The 23,066-nt window shown below is 42.7% G+C and overlaps 1 protein-coding gene across 1 annotated transcript in view; it reads left to right on the plus strand.

Annotated features, from left to right (window-relative positions):
• LOC121276884 (EGF-like repeat and discoidin I-like domain-containing protein 3) overlaps positions 1-23,066 on the plus strand; it is a 318,995-nt gene that overhangs the window by 60,309 nt on the left and 235,620 nt on the right. Inside the window, exon 2 of the mRNA XM_041185494.1 lies at positions 10,323-10,451. Within this exon, the coding sequence (XP_041041428.1) occupies positions 10,323-10,451 (129 nt within the window). The remainder of the gene's footprint in view (positions 1-10,322; positions 10,452-23,066) is intronic.

Genomic DNA, 23,066 nt, shown 5'->3' on the forward strand with positions numbered 1-23,066 from the left:
AACGGTGAGAGATTGCAGAGCTCTGAGATGCAGAGGGGTCTTGGTGTCCTAGTGCATGAATCACAAAAAGTTACTATACAGATGCAGCAGGTAATTAGCAAAGCTAATAGAGTGTTATCATTTATTGCAAGGTGAATTGAATACAAGAGTAGGGAGGTTATGTTTCAGTTGTACAGAGCATTGGTAAGATCACATCTGGAGTACTGTGTGCAGTATAAGTCTCCTTATTTAAGGAAAGATGTAAATATATCACAAGCAGTTCAGAGAAGGTTTACTAGATTAATACCTGGAATATGTGGGTTGTCTGACAAGGAAAGGCTGGAGAGGCTAGGCTTGTATCTGCTGGAGTTTAGAAGAGTAAGAGGTGACTTGATTAAAACATATAAGATCCTGAGGGGACTTGGATGTGGAAAGGATGTTTCCTCTTGTGGGAGAATCTAGAAATCAGGGGTCACTGTTTCAAAATAAGGGGTCACCCATTTAGGACAAAAATGAAGATTTTTTTTCTTTCAGAGGGTAGTAGGACTTTGGAATTCTCTTCCTCAACTGTGGTTAAGACAGAGCCCTCGAATATCTTTAAAGCAGAGGTAGATAGATCCTTGATAAGCAAGGGGGTGAAAGGTTATTGGGATAGGCAGAAATGTGAAGTTGAGGTTAAAATGAGATCGGCTATGATCTTATTGAATGGTGGAGCAGGCTTGAGGGGCTGAGTGGCCTATTCCTGCTCCTAATTCATTTGCTCGTATATAACTGTCAAATGGCTTTTTTAATCTCTCTCTGGACTGGGGTAGAACCAAGACCGGGTGGTCTCTCTATCTGGTACTCCTGGGGCAATAGCGTTTTTGTTGAAAATTCACCCTTGTATGAAATAAATAAAATCATTGCCTGTTCCCAATTGAAGCAGCAACCAGGTTGTGGAGAGAGGTGTATTTTTGATTCTTTTCCAGGCAAAGCCGCTCGCCTGTGTAAAGTTAGAAAATGCAAATTCAGCTTTGAGTATTGATGTTATACATGCAGTATTTAACTAATTGATATTATTTGCAATGCTATTTGATATTGAGGCACAGTATTTGGTGAGATTGCAACCTCACTTTTGTGCATTGTTTACAAATTACATTATTATTGATTTTGCAATGCAAATTTCCAGGAATTGTGAGAAGCTAGAAATTGCAGAACAAAGGTTAAATCAATTTTATAAACATTTGTAAAAGTCATTTCATTACAGAAAGGGATAGGTGGTTGAAGTTCATAACCACCAAAAATTGGTGCGGGGAATCACAGTTTGCAAATAACCTGTATCCCTTCATGGCATTAAATTCATGCTGCCTTCTGTTTTGAATGATTGCCATGTGCAGCCAGCATGGCTCACATTGTTCATGGGCTGCTCCCATTATCCAGGGGCCCAAGATTGTGAGTGGCCAGGCAGTCAAGGCAGTCTGCTCTCTTAGAGGGAGGCGTATTGTGGCAGAAAGATGTGGTGGGAGCTTTTTAAAAAGCCAGAATGAGCTATGAAACCTTCAGCAATGGCTAAACATGCAAGAGGATGAGCACTCAGGTTTTCTGACAATAGTCTGGTGATTTTGTTGCAAGAGATGCAAAGCAGGACATTTTGTATCCTCAGAAGGCTCTCTCGATATATGCTGAGGAGGCAGTGGGAAGAAGTAGCGGCAGGCATGTTGGGAGTATAGCTCCAAAAGCATGGATGCAGTGTGGGAAGGAGTTTAATGATTTCACTCGAGTTGTGGAGTTGAGCGAGTTAATCTTCCAATGGCAGATACTACCAACTGCACCATCACAACCCCAGCACCTGCCTACCAACTTTATCAATCATTAGCCAATCCTTCAAATCATATGGTTTACCTCACCCTCACACACATAGCACTGTTATAAACCTCAAATCCACTGGCAGCTATTCAACCATGACAGCCACATCACCCCAAACACATTGCAGCTTGCTCACTGGCACACTTCCTTCGTTTTTGCAAGAGAAGGTGTCACACAACAGGAGGCAACAGGAAAGGACTGGAGGAGGACAAGCATGTCTTCATATTTTAACCCTCATGAGGAGACAGGGTTAGCCACCATAGGAGAGGAATTCCTGAGGCCATGGTCACCAGCGGGACTGGAGAAGTCAATGGCCAGGGTATCTGCTTATATTATCCTTTTCCACTCATCCCACTTCTCCCTTATCCCACTAGCTCATCTAAGCAAGAAACTGCAATCGGTATAAACATGCGCTTATTTCTTCTTCTCCCCACACCACAATCCAACCCTTGTCCCGTTTTGCTAGTGGTGGCAAATTTACAGGCTGCCTCCTGGATTGCCATCCAATTCAGGACGGAGATCTGCACCCCAGAGGTGCCAAACCAATGAGATGACCAGCAGCTTGGCAGCCTTGGCAGTGCCACTGGTACTGGTGGTCACTGTTGAGGTTGCAGCATGAACGAGACAGTACCTAATGTTGAAAGAGATGGGAAATGTATTTGGGTAAGCTCGGGCTAGGCAGGCAAGCCAGATGGCTGGTGCAGGAGAGAGGGCAGTGAATGGTCATTTTGCAGTGGCAGTGCATTAACTACTGGGCAGGTATTGCTGCCGAAAGGCCTGTTCTTGGGCCAGCAGGTTGCCCAAAAAGGAGGCTCCTGCCCCTCAGGAACCCACTGGAAGACTGACCAGGTTTACGAGATGGTCGTAGGCCCTCCTGACGTGGGCAAAATGCCCACAGGGACAGCAATTGGCTCTAGAATGGGCCCTTAATTATTGGTCACCTAGTAGGGACTGTGCGTTGAGGCTCCCACAACCTGTAATAGATCATGATAGTGCCAAGACATCGCACTCCCACCGCACCCCATGCTTTCCCGCACCATATTACCAGGCCTCCCACCTCCTAGCCTGTCACAATATGCTGGGAAAATTCAGCCCTACCATTCCATTTTATAATCAGCTCAGATGCTAACATTGCACATATTTTAAAGAGACACTGGGTAAAAGTGCACAGGAGCCAGGGCAAGAGGAAAGGATAGCATAGGTGCCATCTCACCTAAGGACAGGGTTATGCCACTTGTTCTTCTATGGAAGAGCAAAATAAGGACTTCAATGAGCCAGGCTACAGAAGAAAGCTAATGGGTGTACATAGCTAAATGCTTTGTAGACTACAAAGCCTGCTATAGAGTCTGTGCTCAGTGCCAAAGACCATGGAGAAGTCAGGCACCAACTTGACACAAGGCTTTGTGCAGGGGTTGGAGCCCATCCTTTCCAATATGGAACGGAGGCCACCTATGGAACCCCACATCATGCAGCATCATTTGGCCGTTGCCTCAGAATCCATTATAGGCACAAGTAGCTTCTGTCAAAGGTCTGCATGCTGTAGTGGAAGCTGAGACTCCAGTCTGCTTTTTGAGACAATTGAAGGAATGGAATTCCTTTTCATTTAGAAAAATGGAAGATCTCATATGAGGCTCATTCAAGGCAATGTGCATACAGTCTATGGCATGCTGCGTCATAAGACCATAAGACCATAAGACAAAGGAGCAGAAATTAGGCCATTCGACCCACTGAGTCTGCTCCGCCATTCAACTGTGGCTGATAAGTTTCTCAACCCCATTCTCCCACCCTCTCCCCATAACCTTTGATCCCCTTACCAATCAAGAACCTATCTATCTCGGTCTTAAATACACTCAATGACCTGGCCTCCACAGCCTTCTGTGGCAATGAATTCCATATGAGGAAGCCTGCAATTTATGCAAACCCTTGCTTGCTCTGCCTGCCTGCCTCTGGCAAGAGTGATTGAGACAAATGTATTTGTGTGTGTCGAAAGTCTCAGTGATGTTTCTTATATTGCAGACTGAGATGTTGTTTATATTTCCAGCAACAGCCTAGGAGAAGCCAGAGACAGAAAAGTTAAGAGCCACTCTCACCATGAAAACCACAGGCAATGCTACCCTTGACATGCTTCAATGTTGCTGTTCTGACACATTTCAGTCACAAACCTCTTTAGTGAAGTGAAGACATTTCATGCATAGGTTGCTCACTGAAGTTGAGGCAAGAGAATTGCTCCCTCACGACCCTCGGTGGGTATGAACTCCTGTTGAGAGCCTTCTCCTGCTGTCTCCCACCCCCATTCCTCACCTCCCCTTTTAGCAGTTTATCCGGTTCTGTGGGATCTCTCTTCACTCTTCCAGTCATATCTAATGTCAAGAGCATATCAGGTCACCTAAAAATGTCTGAAAGTAACTGCTTTCAGCACTTGTTTTTAAATGATCTGGAAAGTACTTTAGCACCAGCCAGACTATTTCATGTGGTGTTCAAACTTTTGTCAAGCATAGGAAAGCTTCAAATTGTTCTGTTCTGGTTAGGGACCACTAACTTTTTGTTAATGGTAGACAGAATATTCATATTTGTAGACAAAGATTCCATGGTTTTAAACAAACAAAATAAACTTTACTACAAAAAGTCAGAAAAGTAAAAAAATTTACAATATCTATCTTATACGCTAAACATTCAGAATTAACATGAGGTAAATATGACTTAACAAGCAAACTCTGCTTGAACACCCCACACTGCACATTAAATAGAAGATGTGACTAAGACAGATCCCACAGATTTCTTAGTAACCCACCCAGATTGTTAGTGATCACTGTGAGTCACAAAATATTGTTAAAACTCTGTCTCCCTCACGAGGGATTTCCACTCTTTACTTTCAAAGATCTAGCCTCTGAATTCCCTCAAAAGCTGCTCCAACTCAGACTGTCTTAATGACTGCTCACCTCCCGATGGCTCAACCTCTCCTCCTGAGACTGTGTTCACAAAGCTGCAGTTCTGCCTCTAATTACCAGCACAATTCCAACTCTTTTGCAGACTGCTAGTTTCGCTAAACTGACATAATCCCTGGGTTTCTCCGAACTCCAGTCTCTCAGCTGCACCAAGCTATGAATAGCTTCCAAGGCTTCTCCTGAGCCTAACTGCTTCCAGCACAGAACCAGTGGCCTTCTGCCACCTTCTCCGCTTCCCAGAACTTCTCTGAGCCCAAGCTGCCTGGAGCACCTTTTCTGTATCCAATATCTTTTCCTGCTGCGGCGCATTCAGATAAATTGAAACCAGAGAACCTGACGCAAGTTCTGTCGAAGGGTCATGAGGACTCGAAACGTCGACTCTTTTCTTCTCCGCCGATGCTGCCAGACCTGCTGAGTTTTTCCAGGTAATTCTGTTTTTGTTCCAGAGAACCTTCTTCAGCACCACACATCTCCTTCATGATGTAGCTTTTCAAAGTTCACCAAATGCTTTTAAACTAACTTTGTTCAACCTCCCAAAACAAAACAACTGTCTGGGCTACCCTTCTTTGCAAGCAGTGTAGGTACCTAATCTCCAATTCACCAGCTGAGTAAGACCACCTGCTGTTTTATTGTCTTACCTTTCTAGCTGTTAACCACTTAAGTCCACATGGCTCCAACCTATTAAGTGCAGTAGACTCAAAGCTGCTTTAGTTGCATTTATCCTATTTTCTACAGTTAAACATTACTTATAAAATATCAACATGAACCATAAACTAGATATTCATCACAATGTATAATGGCATGAGCCGCCAGAATAAATAATCCAGCAGTTAATCTATAACTAATTCACGATCCCTTTTAATAGTTATAGCAGAGGCTCTTTCATTCTATTGAAAGTAATGTTCAGCTGAGGGCGATTAAGACTGGGGGCTGAATTTTTAGCTCGTTGGGCAAGCGTCCCAACGTCATCGCGCACTCATGCGATATTTCGGTTGGCGGGTGCACATTGGAGTCAGCAGCGCACCCACCGACAATTAAAAGGCCTATTAAGGCCATTAAATGGGTAATTAAAGGAAATTTTTCATTGCCCGTCCAACCTTATGTTTGGCAGGCAGGCGAAAGGCCAAGCGGCCTTTGCATTTTTTTGGAAACCTCATCCACAGGCGGGATTAGGTTTCCTGAAGCAAATAAAAATTAAATAAAAAAATTTAAATTTAATTAATAACATGTCCCTGCTCACGTGACAGAATTACAGGAGGGGACGTGTTTCATAACATATCAGAAAGCTTTATTTTTTATTTTGAAAAATGTTCAGCCTCCTAAGGCAGCTCTGTGCCTCGGGAAGATTTTCAAGCGCGCACCTGCACAGATGCGCAAAGTTCGCGCTCGTCCTTCTCCCCCCTGCCCCCGGCACAGGCAGCACTGAGCACTGCTGCTCGCATTTCACGCTGGATGCCCGGCAGTGTGAAATCGTGGTCCAGCCCCGATCGCTGGCGGCAGCCAGCTTCTCGACTGCCCCCCCCATCCCCGCACCGTTGAGCCCACCTGACGAGGGAAAAGTCCTCCTCCAGGTATTGGCTGGGGTGTGGAGTTCGGAAATGGCAGTGCTGGAGTCATTGAGCATTGCACACTGATTGATGTCATAATCTGTCTGGTTTGTGTGCTGCTAGTGACTATTAAGTGTGCATGCACAACTCCCTATACCAAGATGCCATCCTGTGCAATTCTTGACAGAAATGTACACACAGTTATCTCTGACGCCATCTTTGAGCACTAGGTGACCACATAATATCTAAAAAGGCAAATACAGCTCAATTTAATCACCATAACCTTTAATCAGTGATATTAGTGACCTAATTGCTTTTGTAATTTCAAACTTAACACTGAAGAGATTTATTTTCTTCAAATACTGTAAATGTACTTTCTCCTTCACTCCCTCTCTTTCTAACTTTCTCTTGCCCCTTCCTCTTAGGAAGACCTTGTAGTGATCCAACTATTTATTCTGAAGCAATCTCGCTTTGAGAGTGGCTTTAAAGATTTATTGCAACTTTTATTAGATTGAAAAATACTATGAATGGCCCTGACATACCTGCAAAATAATACATTCCCTGAAATTCTGGAATTTTACAGCTCTCTTGCCCAATAGGGGGGCTCGAGCAAAGTGCATTACTTTTATGTAAGATTTGTTCCTTAATGGATCTTGAGGTTTTGTTTGGTGATACACATTCATCCAAGTTGGTGATTACATCGCATTTCATGTCGGTGACTGAGGCTTTACCATGCTTGTTTAATGATACATTTTGGGACCTAACAGTAACTGTGAATTCATATGAGCCTCCCCATCACCACCTCCACCCCCACCAACACCGACCCCCACCCCCCCTCCCCTCCCATCCCAATTAAGTCTACTAATAAATGTACTGTGTATTGCTATTTGTGGGCATCCCTGATGGTGATGTCGATTAGTACAGTGAACTGTTGAGCCTCACAGCCAAGAAAGTCATAAATAGGATTGCTGGTACATGTAGAATTAGCTGTTCTTAGGGTAGTGGTAAAATACTTCAGTTATCTTCAATGTCCTTGTGTCAGGAAAGGATGATTTGGTTGCTCTAACCTTAAATCTTGTGTAATAGAGAATGAGTTGCATTCCTTACTATAGTCCTTGTGATAGGCTATTGTGAAAATATGCAGATTTTACATTGGTTTTTACTCTCGGATGCTGTCATATTTTTGTTCCTGTGTACCTAGACTGACTTTGAAGTAAATTCTCAAAATGAGATTTTAGAGATAGGTATCAGTTCTGTTACTGTTAGATACTAATTGTGAGGTTTGTTGTATTTGTCCATATCTGATTTGGAAACTGGAGATTGTTGATTGTCATTAGAGCTAAGTCAGGAAAGGAATACCCAGGTTTTTAGCCTATCTGCAGTTAAAGAGAACATCATTCTGACTTTTTAAATGTGAAGGGAAGTACCTTTACAGACCATAGAGAAGTATTCTTGTGTGTGCTATGTATAGCAAAATTCTAATTGTTTTCTTCATAAATAGCTTGCTGTAAAACATATACTTTACCTTTCAGATTTCTATGAATGAGCATTTACTGTGGGAAAATTTTTCCTTTGAAAACACTCAGTTGCATTGTCATAAAACTAAGCTGACTTATAATAACGCAATACTATCCCAATATTAGGGTTTGAACCTAATGTTACTTGGTAGTATTTTTTAGCATTGCAAAGGTCCACTGTAGCACCATGTATAGGTGTAACTTGCAAGTGCAATTGGACAGTTTTAAAATGGTATATGGGAAGCTGAAATGTTCTATCATTCATTTTGGGATGGATTGTTGAGATTTATCCAAAGGTTTTAACATGTAATAGGTGACTTCACTGCTGCATTGTTGCCTACATGGCGTCGACATTCTTACTGAACATTCAGTTGTCACAATTGTGATATGTCAATTTGTCTTGATCTTATATAATCTTCTTGACCTTGCCTTGGAGACAAAAAACAAGTTACTATAGGCCAGTAACATCTGTCATTGGGAAAATGTTAGAGTCCATTATAAAGGATGTAATAGTAGAGCATTTAGAAATGCACAATATAATCAAGCAGAGTCAGTATGGCTTCATGAAGGGGAAATCATGCCTGACAAACTTTTAGAATTCCTTGAGGAGGTAATAAGCAGGATAGATAAAGGAGAACCAGTTGATGTAATATATTTTGAGTTCCAAAAGGCAATCAACAAGGTACCGCACATAAGGCTACTTAATAAGATAAGAGTGCATGGTGTTGGGGGTAGTATATCAGCATGGAGAATTGGCTAACTAATATAAGACAGAGAGTTGGGATAAGGGGGGCATTTTCAGGATGGCAACCTGTAACTAGTGGAGTGCCACAGGGATCAGTGTTGGGGCCACAATTATTTACAATATATATTAATGACTTAGATGAGTGAAGTGAATGTACTATCGCCAGGTTTGCGGATAACACAAAAACAGGAGGGAAGGCAAGCAGTGAGGATGAAACAAAGAGTCTGCAGAGGGATGTAGACAGGTTAAGTGAGTGGGCAAAATCTTGACAGATGGAATATAATATGGGAAAATGTGAGGTTATGCATTTTGGCAGGAAAAATAGGGGAGCTGAATATTATTTAAATAGGACAGAATTTTGCTCTTAGTGGGTGAGCTCAGCAGGGGTGGGTGGGGGTGGTCAGGAAACCGATGGCCGCCCATGATCGGGGCCGGACCATGATTTCATGCTGGCAGGCCAATTAAGCCTCGCCCAGCGTGAAATGCGTGTTGCAGTGCTCAGCTGCCTCAGGGAGATGAACAGTGTTGAAAATAAAAAATAAAGATTTTTAAAATTGTAACAAACATGTGACTCTGTCACATGAGCAGGAACATGTTAGAAATTGGGATGAATTTTTAAAAAAATTTTTAATGACAGGTCAAAACCTCATCCCGCCCGTGGATGAGGTTTCGCAAAAAATGCAAAGGCTGCCTGGCCTTTTCACCTGCCTGCCAACCGTACAGTTGGACGGGCAGCAAAAAGTTTAAATCAATTGGGTTGTTAATGTCCTTAGTAGGTCTTTTAATTGTTGGTGGGCACACTGCCAACTCCCATGTATGCCTGCTGATCAAAATAATGCATGAGTGCGCGATGACATGGGGCGCTCGACCGACATCATCATGAGTCATTTTAGGCACGAGTGGGGCGGGCGCACATCCGCCTGCTCAGCGAAAAATCCTGGCCACAGAGAAAGACTGCAGAAAGCTGTAGCACAGAGGGATTTGGGGATCCTCGTGCATGAATCCCAAAAAGCTAACATACAAGATCAACAGGTAATAGGGAAGGCAAATGGAATGTTGGCCTTTATTTCAAAGGGAATGGAGTATAAAAAGAGGGAAGTCTTGTTAAAACTATACAAGGCACTAGTTAGACCACACCTAGAATACAGTGAACAGTTTTGGTGAGTCCCCTTATCAAAGGAAAGATATACTGGCATTGGAGGCAGTCCAGAGAAGGTTTACTAGGTTGACCCTGGGATTTCCTTATGGGGAGTGGTTGAGTAGGTTGTGCCTGTACTCATTGGAGTTTAGAAGAATGAGAGGCGACCTTATTGAAACATGTAAGATTCTTAGGGGGCTTGGCAGGGTAATGCTGAGAGGTTATTCCCCTTTGTGGGACAGTCTAGGACCAGAGGGCATAATCTCAGAGTAATGGGTCACCCATTTAAAACAGAGATGAGAAGGAATTTCTTTTCTCAGTGGGTAGTGATTCTGTGGAATTCTCTGCAGCTGAGGGTTGTAGAGACTGGGTCATTAAGTATATTCAATGCTGAGATAAACAGATTTTTAATCAGTAAGGGAATCAAAGGTTATGAGGAAAAGGCAAAAATGAGTTGAGAATTATCAGATCAGCCATGATCTCATTGAATGGTGGAGCAGACTGGATGGGCCAAATGGCCTACTTCTGCTCCTACGTCTTATGATCTTAGCACGTTTTATCATGACAAAACCCTTAATTATTAACCTTTCTTTCTTCTATTAACAGGGAAAGTGTGTGAACCCAACCCATGTGAGAACGGAGGCACCTGCATGACAGGGTTGGCAGATGAATCTTTCTCATGTGAGTGTCCTGATGGATTCACAGGTCCCAACTGTTCTAGTATTGTGGAGGTTGGTAAGTGCAAGCACGGACCATGACGACACCTCTTTCTTGCATGTCTGTCTTTGAGCTACTAGCAGTCACAGAATGTTGACATTCATCGCTGACTGCCTGGCTGATGTTACTTGTGCACCAATTGTGCTTGTTGCCTTGCCCTGTGTTGCCTGTATTTTTTAGTGCTTGTGCTTGTTGATATTTGCGCTATTTACAGAGTTGCTACAAAAGAATCACCGTGAAATGCTCTAATTGAATGGTTTTGCTATGTAAGAATAATTTTAAGACAATCATGTTTAGCGATCATGTAATCTTTATTAAGATCATCTTTTTCAATATTAATTAAATTTGACCATGCCCTATTAAGGATGATATTAAGTTTTACATGGATATTACTGTTACTGTAGCTGTTTCACAATCTATATATCAATTTATCTTAATAGTAAAAGTAAGACTCACAAGAATGTCATTGCAATTTCTTAAGTATAATTAATATATCGTACAAATGGAGGGCACTGAGATCCATCTTGTAACCCAGCGATCATAGTACTGATCATAACTGGAAAGTTCAGTCAGCATAATTATGCTGTACATATTCTCTGCTATGTAATCTAAATGATATAAAATCCATTAAATATTTCATATAGTGCTCTTCCTCTGAGCTATACAACATGTGCATGTGTGCACTGCTTTGACTTTCTTTTAAAATTTTAACATTACTAAGAATCTCTGTGGTTCTATGTGGCTTAAAACTGAAATTATTGGGACTTTTAGAAACATTTAAGTCAAAGAGACTACACATAATCCAACCATTTTACATTTAGGTATGACTAATTCCACTTGGACCACTCAGCACCAGACCTCTTACAGCCATGGTCCAAGCATGGATACAAGCTAAATTCTAGAGGCATGACTACCCTTGACATCAAGGTAGCATTCAACTGAGCATAACACCAAAGGCTGCAGTAAAATTGAAGTTTAATGCAGATCAGGAGGTAGCCCTCCAGTGGCTGCAATTAGACCTAACACAAAGAAAGATGGTTGTGATTGCCATAGAGTAATTATCTCAGCCCAAAGACATAACTGCAGGAATTCCTCAGGGCAGTGTCCTAGGCCCAGCTATTTTCAGCTGCTTCATCAGTGGGCTTTCCTTTCATTTTAAGGGCATGAAAGAGGCTGCTTCCTGCTGATTACATAGTATGAGAATCCAGCCTCCTACTCCTTGACAGTCGATGGTGTTACCGTCACCGATTCCCCTATCATTAATGTCCTGAGGGTCACCATTTACCAGAATATCAGCTGGTCCAGCCAGAAAAATGAGATGGCAACTTGAGCTAGTCAGAGATTAGGGCCTGAATCTTATGGTTGGGGTGTAGGGGCGGGCCCCACTTGCCGGCACGTAAAATGACGCACAGTGATGTCGGGTGTGTGTCCCGATGTCACCACGCATCATTCCGATATTCAGTTCGGCAGTCGCGTACGGAGTCAGCTGCGCACCCGCCAAACTGCCAAAGGCCTGTTAAGGCCACTTAAAAACCAATTGAAATCATTAACAGGGCTGCCCGTCCAACTGTAAGGTTAGTGGCCAGGTGGCCTTTGCATTTCTCATGAAACCTCATCCATGGGCGGGATGAGGTTTCCTGAAGGATTTATAAATTAAGTAAAATTTTTTATTGAAATACATAAACATGGCCCACCTCATGTGACACTGTCACGTGAGGGGACATGTCTGAGTAATTTTTAAAATTCTTTTTTTCCATTTTTCATTATGGCATTGATCTCCCTAAGGCACGGAGCTGCCTCAGGGAGATTTCTGCGCTCTTTTGTGCCGGCCCCAACCCTCCCTCCTCCCCCACCCGGACAGGAAGGGCTGAGCGCTTCCAGATGCACATCATGATGGGTGGTCACTGGATCGGCTGTGCACCCGCCTGTGCCTGCTCCCACCCAGCCCACATGATGGTGAGAAAATCCTCCCCTAGGTTCTGTTGTGATTGACTCACCTCCTGATCCCTCGATACTCTCCACCATGTACAAAGCATAAGTCAAATGCATGATGGAACATCCTCCTCTTATCTGAATGGGTGCAGCTGCAACAACATAAACTCAACAGCATAAACATCTAAGCAATCCACTTGATTGGCGCCTCATTCACTAGCCTAAAAACCTACTTCCCCATTTTGCCATATTCTGGTTGCTATGTGCATTACCTATACAGTGTACTGCAGAAAATTTCTAAGTAGACTTCAGCTTTACCTCCCAAATCCACAGCCTTCACCACCTAGAAGAACAGTAGGTGAATGGGAATACAACAATCCTAACATGGACATATATCACTGCCATTTCTTCAAAGCCACTAAGCTAAACCCTGTAGTCTCCTAACATCATTGTGGGGATATTGTTACCACATAGACTGTAGTAGTTCAAGAAGAGAGCTCACCACCACCTTCTCAGAAAACTATGAATGGCAATAAATCCTGAGCTTGTCTTCAACACCCACATCCTTAGAATGAATGTTTAAACAATTGAACTTGAAAGAATCTCTGGCTTTGAATGGTATTCATTGAAACAAAGGCTTGCATGGATTTAGCTTTCAGTTAAACCCTTGTTGGAGACATCGCAGACACAAAGGACAAAAGTGCAGATTGATTTTTTTTAAAGTCATTTCTCCTCTGGCTTTGTCCCAGCTTTGGTGAGAAAATACAAATGGAGATTGTCTGAATTACAATTCTGATTAGGATTTCTTTTAAAAACTTGCTGACAGAGGATCAGTAGTTGGTAGAACGAATGCTACTTTGGAAATTTTATTTATAGGGTAATCTTATTCTTATGAATCATTTTTGTAAGAAATGCTGCTCAGCATATTGGTTTTAGCATGATCAACACATGAATATTGCAAACTGAAGAAACCACCCATGCCCACAAAATCTGACTTAAGCCATTTTTTTAAGCCATTTAATCTGGATGCTGGAGATAATATTAGAACTTGATATCTTCGTCTAGTTAAAGTTTTAATGAAGTTTTGGAATTCATGTAACAGGTTTTCTTATAGTAAAAACTTGTGAAGCAAGCTTTGGACTTGCAGTACTCCAGTGGAGTAAATAAGTAACGTATAAAAGAGTATGGGAGAGAAGACAATGCATTTAAATTTTAGAAATTTTACATTGATTTCACTTACCATTGGTGTATCTTTGTTAAGATATTTTTGTCCTGGAATTTTTACTTTAGTACCGATGCCATTCCTATTCCATTTCCACCATCTATTGGTCCCAAGCCAAAAAGATGGGATTTATTTTGTTCTCTGACACCTGTCATTGTTGTTGGTGGCTGGGAAAAGATTCTGCAGCATGACTACTAACCCTCTTTTTAGACATTCATCTCTCTTCCTTTCTTTTTAAAAATAAACTGAGTTATTTTAAGAAAGTTATCAATTTCCATGGGTACAATAGTGCAATGGTAATTTACTAGATGAGTAATTCAGAGGCCCAGGCTAATGCTTTGGTGACAGTAGTTCAAATTTCACCAAGATGGCTGAGGGATTTCAATTCAAACAATGAATAAATCTGGAATAAAAATCTAGTCTCAGTAATGGTGACTGTGAAACTATTGGATTGTTGTAAAAACCTATTTGGCTCATTAACGTCCTTGAGGGAAGGAATCTGCCATCCTTACTTGGCCTGGCTTACATGAGAGTCCAGACACACAGCAATGTGGCTCCTTACCCTTAACTACCCTCTGAAATGGCCTAGCAAGTGACTAAGTTGTATCAAACCATGACAGAAAAGCTGAAAAAATATGAAAAAAAAAAACCCTGACAGACCACCAGAAATGATAAAGGCACATCCTGCCCAGTCAGCCTTGCAAAGTCCTTCTCACTAACGTCTTGTGGCAAAATTTGGGGAGCTGTCCTGCAGATTAGTCAAGCAATAGCTAAAGTCATACTCACAGAATCACACCTTGCAGCCAATGTCCCAACTCGTCCATTACCATCCTTGCCCTGGCTTACGTAAGAGTCCAGACACACAGCAATGTGGCTTCTTATTCTTAACTGCCTTCTGAAATGGCCTAGCAAGCCAGTAAGTTGTATCAAACCATGACAGAACAGCTGAAAAAGCATTAAAAACCCCTGACAGATCACCTAGAAGACAGGACAGATCCACCAGAGGTGGCGTAACAGGGTATACAGTCAGGAAGGCATAACCTTGGGAGGTGGTGGTACAATGTATGCAGTCAAGAAGGCATAACCCTGGGAGTCCTCAACATTGACTCCAGACCCCATGAAGATTCATGGCATCAGATTAAACCTGGGTAATCACCAACCTCCATTCCTCAACTAATGAATCAGTACTCTTCCCTGTTGAACACAACTTGGAATAAGCACTGATGTTCACAAGGGCACAGAATCTACTTTGGGTGGAAGACTGCAGTACTCAGTAGTACCACTAATAACCAAGCTGGCCAAGTGCTGAAGGATGTATCTACCGGACTGGGCCTGCAGCAGGTGGTAAGGAAGCCAACAAAAGGGAAAAAACAATTTAACCTTGTTGGGTCTGTCGCAGATGCATCTCTTCTTGGCAGTATTGGTAGGAGTTACCACCGCTAAGTCCTTGTGGAGACCAAAAACATTCTTCACACTGAGGAAACCCTCTATCATGTTGTGTGGCACTATCACTGTGCTAAATGGGACAAATTCAGAACATATCTAGCAGCTCAAAACTCAACACCTATGGTACGCTGTGGGCCACTAAGAGCAGAAGAATTGTATTGCAGTACAATCTGTAAGGTTTTGATCTGGCATTTCCCTCATTCTACCATCACCATTAAGCCAAGGAATCAACCGTGGTTCAATGAGGAGCAGCACCAGGCATAGCTAAAAATGCGGTGCCAACCTGGTGAAGCTACAACACAGGACAACATACCACTAAACAGCAGAAGCTGCATGTGATCGAGCTAAGCGATTCCACAATAAACAGATCAGATCAAGGCTCTGTAGTCCTACTACATCAAGCCATGAAAGGTGGTGGACGATTAAACACATAACCAGAAAAGGAGGCTCAAAAACCATCCCCATCCTTCATAATGGAAAAGCCTAGCACATCAGTACAAAAGACAAGGCTGAAAAATTTGCAACCATCTTCAACCAGAAGTGGCAAGTGGATGATCCATTTTAGCCTCCTCCTGAAGTCCCCTACATCACAGATGCCAGTCTTCAGCCAATTTGATTCACTGCATGTGATATAAAGAAAAGTCTGAAAGCACTGAACACAGAAAGTCTACCTCTGTTGCAGTCATATAGGATATAATTTTGACTTTGATATAAATTGTTTCGGTCTAACAGGGGCAGAAAATTGATTAGCGGGATTCAAATATGCAGTGCTGAGAAGGATGGGAACATACTTGGGAGGTGACAACACAGATTGTCGAGCACAAAGGAAGATAGGTGCGATGTTGGTGGCCAATTATCTCAGCCCCAGGATGTTGCTACAGGAGTTCCTCAGGGTAGTGACCTAGGCTTAACCATCTCCAGTTGCCTCATCAATGACTTTGCTTCCAACATAAGGTTAGAAGTGTAGATGTTCACTGAATATTGTTCAGTGTTCAGTACCACTCATGACTCTTCAATCCTGAAGTAGTCTGTGCATGCGTGCAGCAAGACTTGTGCAACATCTAGATTTGAGTAGATAAGTGGCAAGTAACATTCACACCACACAAACACCAGCCAACGATCATCTCCCAAAAAGATACTCCAACCATCTCCCCTTGACATTGAATGGCATTACCATCACTGAATCCCCACCATCAAAATCCTGAGGGTTACCATTGGTCAAAAAATTAACTGGACCAGTTACTAACAACACTCAGAAAGTCCGACATCATCCAGGACAAAGCAGTCCACTTGATTGGCGCCCCATCCGCCATCTACAACATTCACCCCTCCACCACTGACGCACGGTGGCAGCTGTGTACCATCTAGAAGGTTCACGGCAGCAACTTGCCAAAGTTTCTTTGACAGTACCTTCCAACCCAAAGACAAGGGCAGCAGACATATGAGAACAACACCAAGTTTCCAACCAAGCCGTGCACCACCCTGACTTGGAATTATATCATTGTTCCTTCACTGTCACTTCCTGCAGCACTGTGGGTGTACCTACACCAGGTAGACTGCAGCAGTTCAAGAAGGCAGGTCATCACCACCTTCTCAAGGGCAATTAGGGATTGGTAACAAATGCTGCCTTGCGAATGACACTCACATCCCACGGATGAGTAAAAACAAAATAGTGTTATCCAAATGTTTGCTACATGGTGCAGAGAAAATTGAAAACACACAATAGAATCTTCCTGTGGTTACTGGCTATGTTAAAACTTACTAATTTTGTTAGTTTTTTTCTTGAATTTGAATCAAACAGTTTAGTGGAAATTGGGTGTGGCAAGCATTTTCCTTTTTAGGACAACATTAAAGAAAAATATTTGCAGAAAACATTAGATGTAATCATCAAAACGACTTTGGAAGGAACAAAGGGAGTAATAGAGCAGCAAGAGAAAAATGTAATATACTTCAATAAAAGCAAAATAATGCAGATGTTGGAAATTCAAAACAAAAAACAGAAAATGCTGGAAAGACTCGGCAGGTCTGGCGGCATCTCTGGGGAGAGAAACAGAGTCAATACCCCAAGTCTAATATGACTCTTCCTCAAAACTTCTTCAGAGCTGCCATCTTGAACTGCTGCAGTCCATCTGGTGTAGGTACACCCACAGTGCAGTAAGGAATGGAGTTTCAGGGTTTGGACCCAGTGACAGTGAAGGAACAGAGATAGAGTTCCAAGTCGGGATGGTGCATAGCTTGGAAGGAATCTCTCCTTTGCCAAGAAACTCTGGGCAGCATTTTCCCCTCGGTGAGCGGAGGGCAGGGCCTGCTCGCCGACGCACAAAACGATGCATGGTGATGTCAGGCGGGCATCCCGACATCACCGCACGTCGTTCAGATATTCAGTTCAGCATGCATGCAGCCGACTCGGCTGCACGCCCGCCGAACTGGCAAAGGCCTCTTAAGGCCTGTTAAAAAGTAATTAAAGTAATTGACTGAGCTGCCCGTCCAACCATAAGTGTGACGGGCAGGCGAAGAGCCCAAGTGGCCTTCGCATTTTTCATGAAACCTCATCCACAGGCGGGATGAGGTTTCCATGAAGGGTTTATTATTTAAATAAAAATCTTTGAAACAAATAATGGAAATGTCCCAGCTCATGTGTCAGTTTCACATGAGGGGACTTGTCCTTAAATTTTTTTCCCACCTTTATTCAAATTTCCATGACTTAAACAAATCTCCCTAAGGCACCTCTGTGACTCAGGGAGGTCTCTGCACTCTTTCGTGCACAGGCGCAAAAGAGCGCAGGGAACCACTCAGGAAATCCCCGCCCACCCACACAGGGAGCGCTCAGCACTTCCAGGCGTGTATCGATTAAAGGGCCAATTAAGGCCCGCCCACCTAAAATGGTGGTGCGGACCTGATCAAGGGCGCCAATTGGGTTCACGCCCGCCCCCGCACAATTGGCCTCTGTTTCTCTTTCCACAGATGCTGCCAGAACGGCTGAGTTTTTCCAGCATTTTCTGTTTTTGTTTTGAAAATAATATATTTACTAGTAATTAATATACAAGTATATGATACTTTGAGAGAATAGGTTATATAACATAGACCTCTAGGAAGAATCTGCTGTAATTTGTTCATTTATTAATGTTGTCTTCTGAAATTATGACCCCATTGGAATTGCAAATGAGCTAGTAAGCAAAGAGGTTAGCCAATTCAATAATTTCAAATCCTTGCCCCAGTTTCAACGAGTCATAGCCATTATTATTATTATTCAGGAAACAGGCGACAAGCATTACTCAGATGAAAAGAATGAAAATTAAGATGTAGTAAATCAGGAAGTTGGGTGGCACTAAACAGATAAAAGCTAGAAAATTCTAGGAGGAATGAATAACGAAGGGAAGTAAACAGCTCCACAATTCCGAGGTCCCAACAATAGGAAGCTATGTGATAGGTCCTGATTTCAACATAGTTATGAAGTAAACCACATAGCATGGCATGTTTGGAACTTGGAAGGATTAAGGGAGAATTTTTCAGCAGATAATAATACTTTAGCAGAGAAGCCTTAATGATGTTAGCATTAATAAAATAGAGAAACATTACAGTTTGCGCTCCGGTGGTCGACTCTGTGTTAAGCACCACCTCGTGTGGCTCAAGAGCCACATTTGCTGCAGATAAAGGCAGTGGGCTGAGAAGGTGCAGGATTTTCTGGCCCCTGTTTTCTTTGGGGCCTCTTTTTGGGCAGCTGAGCTTTTTGTTTCTGCTCGCCTCTTCCAATCCCTTCCAAACAGTCAGCCTCAAGAGATCATAGCCATCAGTGACTGTATCTCAATTGTCAGTGTCAATAGCCACCATCTTCATATCTCACTTGCAGGGTTCCTTGTAGCAGAGGCATGGTTGCTCACGAAGTCATGACCCAGTAGCCAATTCACCATTCAGAAAATCTTTAGGTATACTGCCATCATCCATTCGATGAACATGACTGAACCGACGCAGTGTCTTAGCAATGAGCGTATGCTCCTGGACCTCTGGGTTTGTGACTTTGTCCCGCCAAGAGAGACTGTGGATATGTCTGAGACAGAAAAGATCGAAACTGTTCAGCCTTTTCTTCTGCCTAGCATATGTTATCCAAGTCTCACCACTGTAGTGGAGTGTACTGAGGGCTCAGGCTTTGCGGTTTGATGTTCTCAGTTAGGTTGCTGTGGTTCACACTCTCTTACTCAGCTTGGACATAACAGTTGCAGTTTTTTGTGTGTGTTGATTTCAGCATCAAGTGACAGATTGCGATGATTGTGGAGCCTAAGATATGTGAAGCTATCAACAATCCCCAGCGTCACAGTGTCAATGCTGATAGATGGCGGTATGACAACGTCCTGGACCATGACATTTGTCTTCCTGATGCTGACGGTCAAACTAAACTCTACAGCCATGGGAGGGTCTGTCCATTTGTCGCTGCAGATGTTCCTCTGTATGGAATGTTAGTGAGTCATCGTCAGTGTTGAGTAACTCTCTGATGAAGATTGGTGCACCTCTGTCTTGGATCTCAGGTGAACAAGGCTGAACAGCTTCCCATCAGTTCTGGTATGAAAGTAACACCCTCTGTAGATGACCTGAAACCATTTAACAGCAGCAAAGAGAAGAATATGTCAAAGAGCACTGGTACCAGACCACAACCCAATTTGACCGTACTGGGGACCTCAAAGAATTCTGATGTTGCGCCATCATAGTTGACCTTACTCAACACGTGGTCATGAAAAGAGGTACTCACTTTCAGCAGCTTCGGCAGGCAGCCAATTTTTTCCAACAGCGTAAATAGACAGTCTCTGCTCACATGGTCAAATTTCTTAGTGGGATCAATGAAGGCAGTGTATAGTGGCCTCCTTTCTTCATGGCATTTCTCTTGCAGCTGCTGGACTCATGTCAATTGTAGATCTTCCAGTTCTGAAACCAGACTGGGATTCAGGACAAAAACAAAAATACCTGGAAAAACTCAGCAGGTCTGACAGCATCTGCAGAGAGGGATACAGTTGACGTTTTGAGTCCATATGACCCTCCAGATGTTTTCAGCCAAGATCTGCAGACTGACAAGGGCAACATGGGTAATTGCTTTTCCTGCGATGCTCAACGGGGTGATGCCTCAATAGATGTTGTAATCATTGCAGTTGCCCTTGTTCTTGTACAGGATTACAATCATAATCAATCATATCCTGGCTCACTGGCTCATCCCCCCCAGCAGAGACAGAGAAGTTCATGCACGTGTTGCAGGAGTGCCAGTTTCTTGTGCTTGATGAGTTCAAGTGGTAAAGCATCAGCACCTGGAGCTTTGCCCATTGGAAAGCGAATAAGTAGCTTTGCTAATCTGCTCCATTGTTGGATTGATATCCAGCTCTGTCATTACAATCAGGCTTTCTATCATAAAAACAAAATACTGTGGATGCTGGAAATCTGAAACAAAAACAAAAATAGCTGGAAAAACTCAAAAGGTCTGACAGCATCTGCGGAGAGGAACACAGTTAACGTTTCGAGTCCGTATGAGTCTTCATCAGAACTAAAGAAAAATAGAAATGACGTGAAATATAAGCTGTTTAAGGGGGCCTGGGACAGGTGGAGCTGGAGAGAGGGTCAGTGATAGGTGGAGGCAAAGAAGAGATTGCCAAAGATGTCATAGACAAAAGATGGTGATATTAGCTAAAGGATGTGCTAATGGTGACATTAAGGGTAGAGAACAGGACGAGCAAGTGACAGATGGCCCTAGTGGGGGGTGGGGTAGGGGGAAGGGATCGAAATAGGCTAAAAGGTGGAGGTAAATCAACAGATGGAAATAAATTTAATAATAATAATAGAAATAGGGGGAAAATAAAAATATATTAAAAAAATATATAACTTATTAGAAAAAAGGAGAATCAGAAAGGGGGTGGGGATGGAGGAGAGAGTTCATGATCTGAAGTTGTTGAACTCAATGTTAAGTCTGGAAAGCTGTAAAGTGCCTAATCGGAAGATGAGATGCTGTTCCTCCAATTTGTGTTGAGTTGCCCATAGAAGTGAGCATGGAGACGAAGGCTGCGGAAGAAGAGGTCAGCATCGTGCCGAGCCTGAAATTCATTGAGGTGAGGGCATAAGGGTATGAAACTGAGTCCTTTGCTGAGCGCTGAACGTTCAGCATCAGAGAGGGGAAGGTCAGGGGGTATGGTGAATACACAGCTGGAGCTGGAATTAGAAGACTGAAGCTTTCTATCATGTTTAGAGCTCCCTCAGTGACAATGTTCTCCCTAGAGTACAACTCAAGGTAATGTTCCACCCATCGTTTCAACTGTTTATTGCTATCAGTGATGACCTCCCCTGCCTTTGTTTTCAATGAAGTCATTTTCTTTGGTGATGGATCTGTTGATTTGTTGATCCCATCATACATGCCCCTGGCATTCCCTGTGTCGAAGGACATCTGGATATCCTGGCAGAGTTGTAACCAGTAGTCATTGGCATACCACCTAGCAGCCTGTTGAACTTTACTTCGAGCGGCTCTTAGTGCATTCAGAGATTTCTCGCTTAGATCTCTCTTGATATGAATGAGAGTGGATTACTTGGCTTCAGTGATAGGCTCCATCACATTGGTGTTAGCTTTGAACAGGCAGCATTTTCCACTCTTGCTTTTCATTTGTTGAGAGTGAAGCATTGTAGATGGTGACACGGAGTATGTTCTGTTTTGCTTCTGTACTCTATGTGGAAATGTTGGAGAGCGCCAGCTTAATCGAATTGTGGAAATGTTTTTTTATATCTGGGTAGGCAGAATGGCTGACGTTGATAGTATTTCTACTTTGACTGAAAGAACTTCAAGGGTTGGGCCTCACCCTAGTGCACAGCCAGCGCTGTGGTAGCTGCATGTAATGAGAATGTTGTTCAGATAGTCACATCTGGTGATGATCACAGCCAATTAATGCCTGACCTTGGATGTCTCCAGGACACATTGTGGCATGGTTTGTTATCAAAGAAGGTGCTAGTTACACAAAGTTCCACAAAACTTGTGGTAGCAGGCAAAGCTCAAGTAGCCTCTGTTCATTCTCATTTATCTTTCCCAGCCGTGATGTCCAAGACAGGAGGGCCATGCCTCATGGTTCATGCCTGCTCTTGCATTGAATTATTCCGATAGATAAAGATGTTCAAAAGATGTCTTTGTCTGTTTCTCTACTGTATTTTGTATCTTGCTTTTGTAATTGAAAGTTATGGTTGTTGTCCTTTGTCTCTCAGGATCTAATCTAAGCTGCTGCCAGTGTCAGCAGAATAGTAAGTGCTGATGCCACATGTAGGCTGCTAGTGTCTCATTCACGCTAGTATGAGGTACTTAAAATTATCCCCATGAAGCTTTGGCCTTTTATACGGAACTACATTTATATCTAATTCATACTAAAAATGTTGCATTTGCACATATATCCTGTCAAAACAACATTACTTCCGTCCCCATGTTTTGTTTCACACTTTGTGTCAATTTTTCCCAAAGTAAATTCCTGCAGCTATGTTAAATATATATTTGTGGTCACCGGGTGACTGCTGTTTTTTACTTTTTCCATGTACTAACATGCTCTGCCCACTGGGTGGCCATACTTGAAGATTTCAGGACTTGGGCCAGAATTTTTCAAAAAATTATGTTTTGAATTTTTATCTTTTTTAACAACTTTACTTTTAACTTTTTTGAACAACATATTTTTAATTTAATTTTCTTCTATTTTTCAGTCTCTCTTGCCGTCTTCTCTTCTGAGCCGAATTTACAGTTGTTTAGGCCTTACTGCCTTCAAGCCTAGAACAATTTTTTCCTGTCATCATATTATGACCCATCCTCTGTTCCCTTCCCCTCCTTCCCGGAGGCTGGAAGCAAGCATTTTTTAAAGTGCTCTTAGCACTGATGTATATTTGTTGTACTGGAATGACTTAAAAGCATTCTTACACATATCTTAGAGGTAATAAACTGGGGGAAAATGCTAGGCAGGCAGGTACACAGAGGTGAATATTCAAAGATGAAGTGGAGATATTAGAATAGTGAAGGTGACTTTGCAGGGCAAAACAAT

This window comes from Carcharodon carcharias, chromosome 4 (genome assembly GCF_017639515.1).
Source record: "Carcharodon carcharias isolate sCarCar2 chromosome 4, sCarCar2.pri, whole genome shotgun sequence".
NCBI classification, from domain to species: Eukaryota; Metazoa; Chordata; class Chondrichthyes; order Lamniformes; family Lamnidae; genus Carcharodon; species Carcharodon carcharias.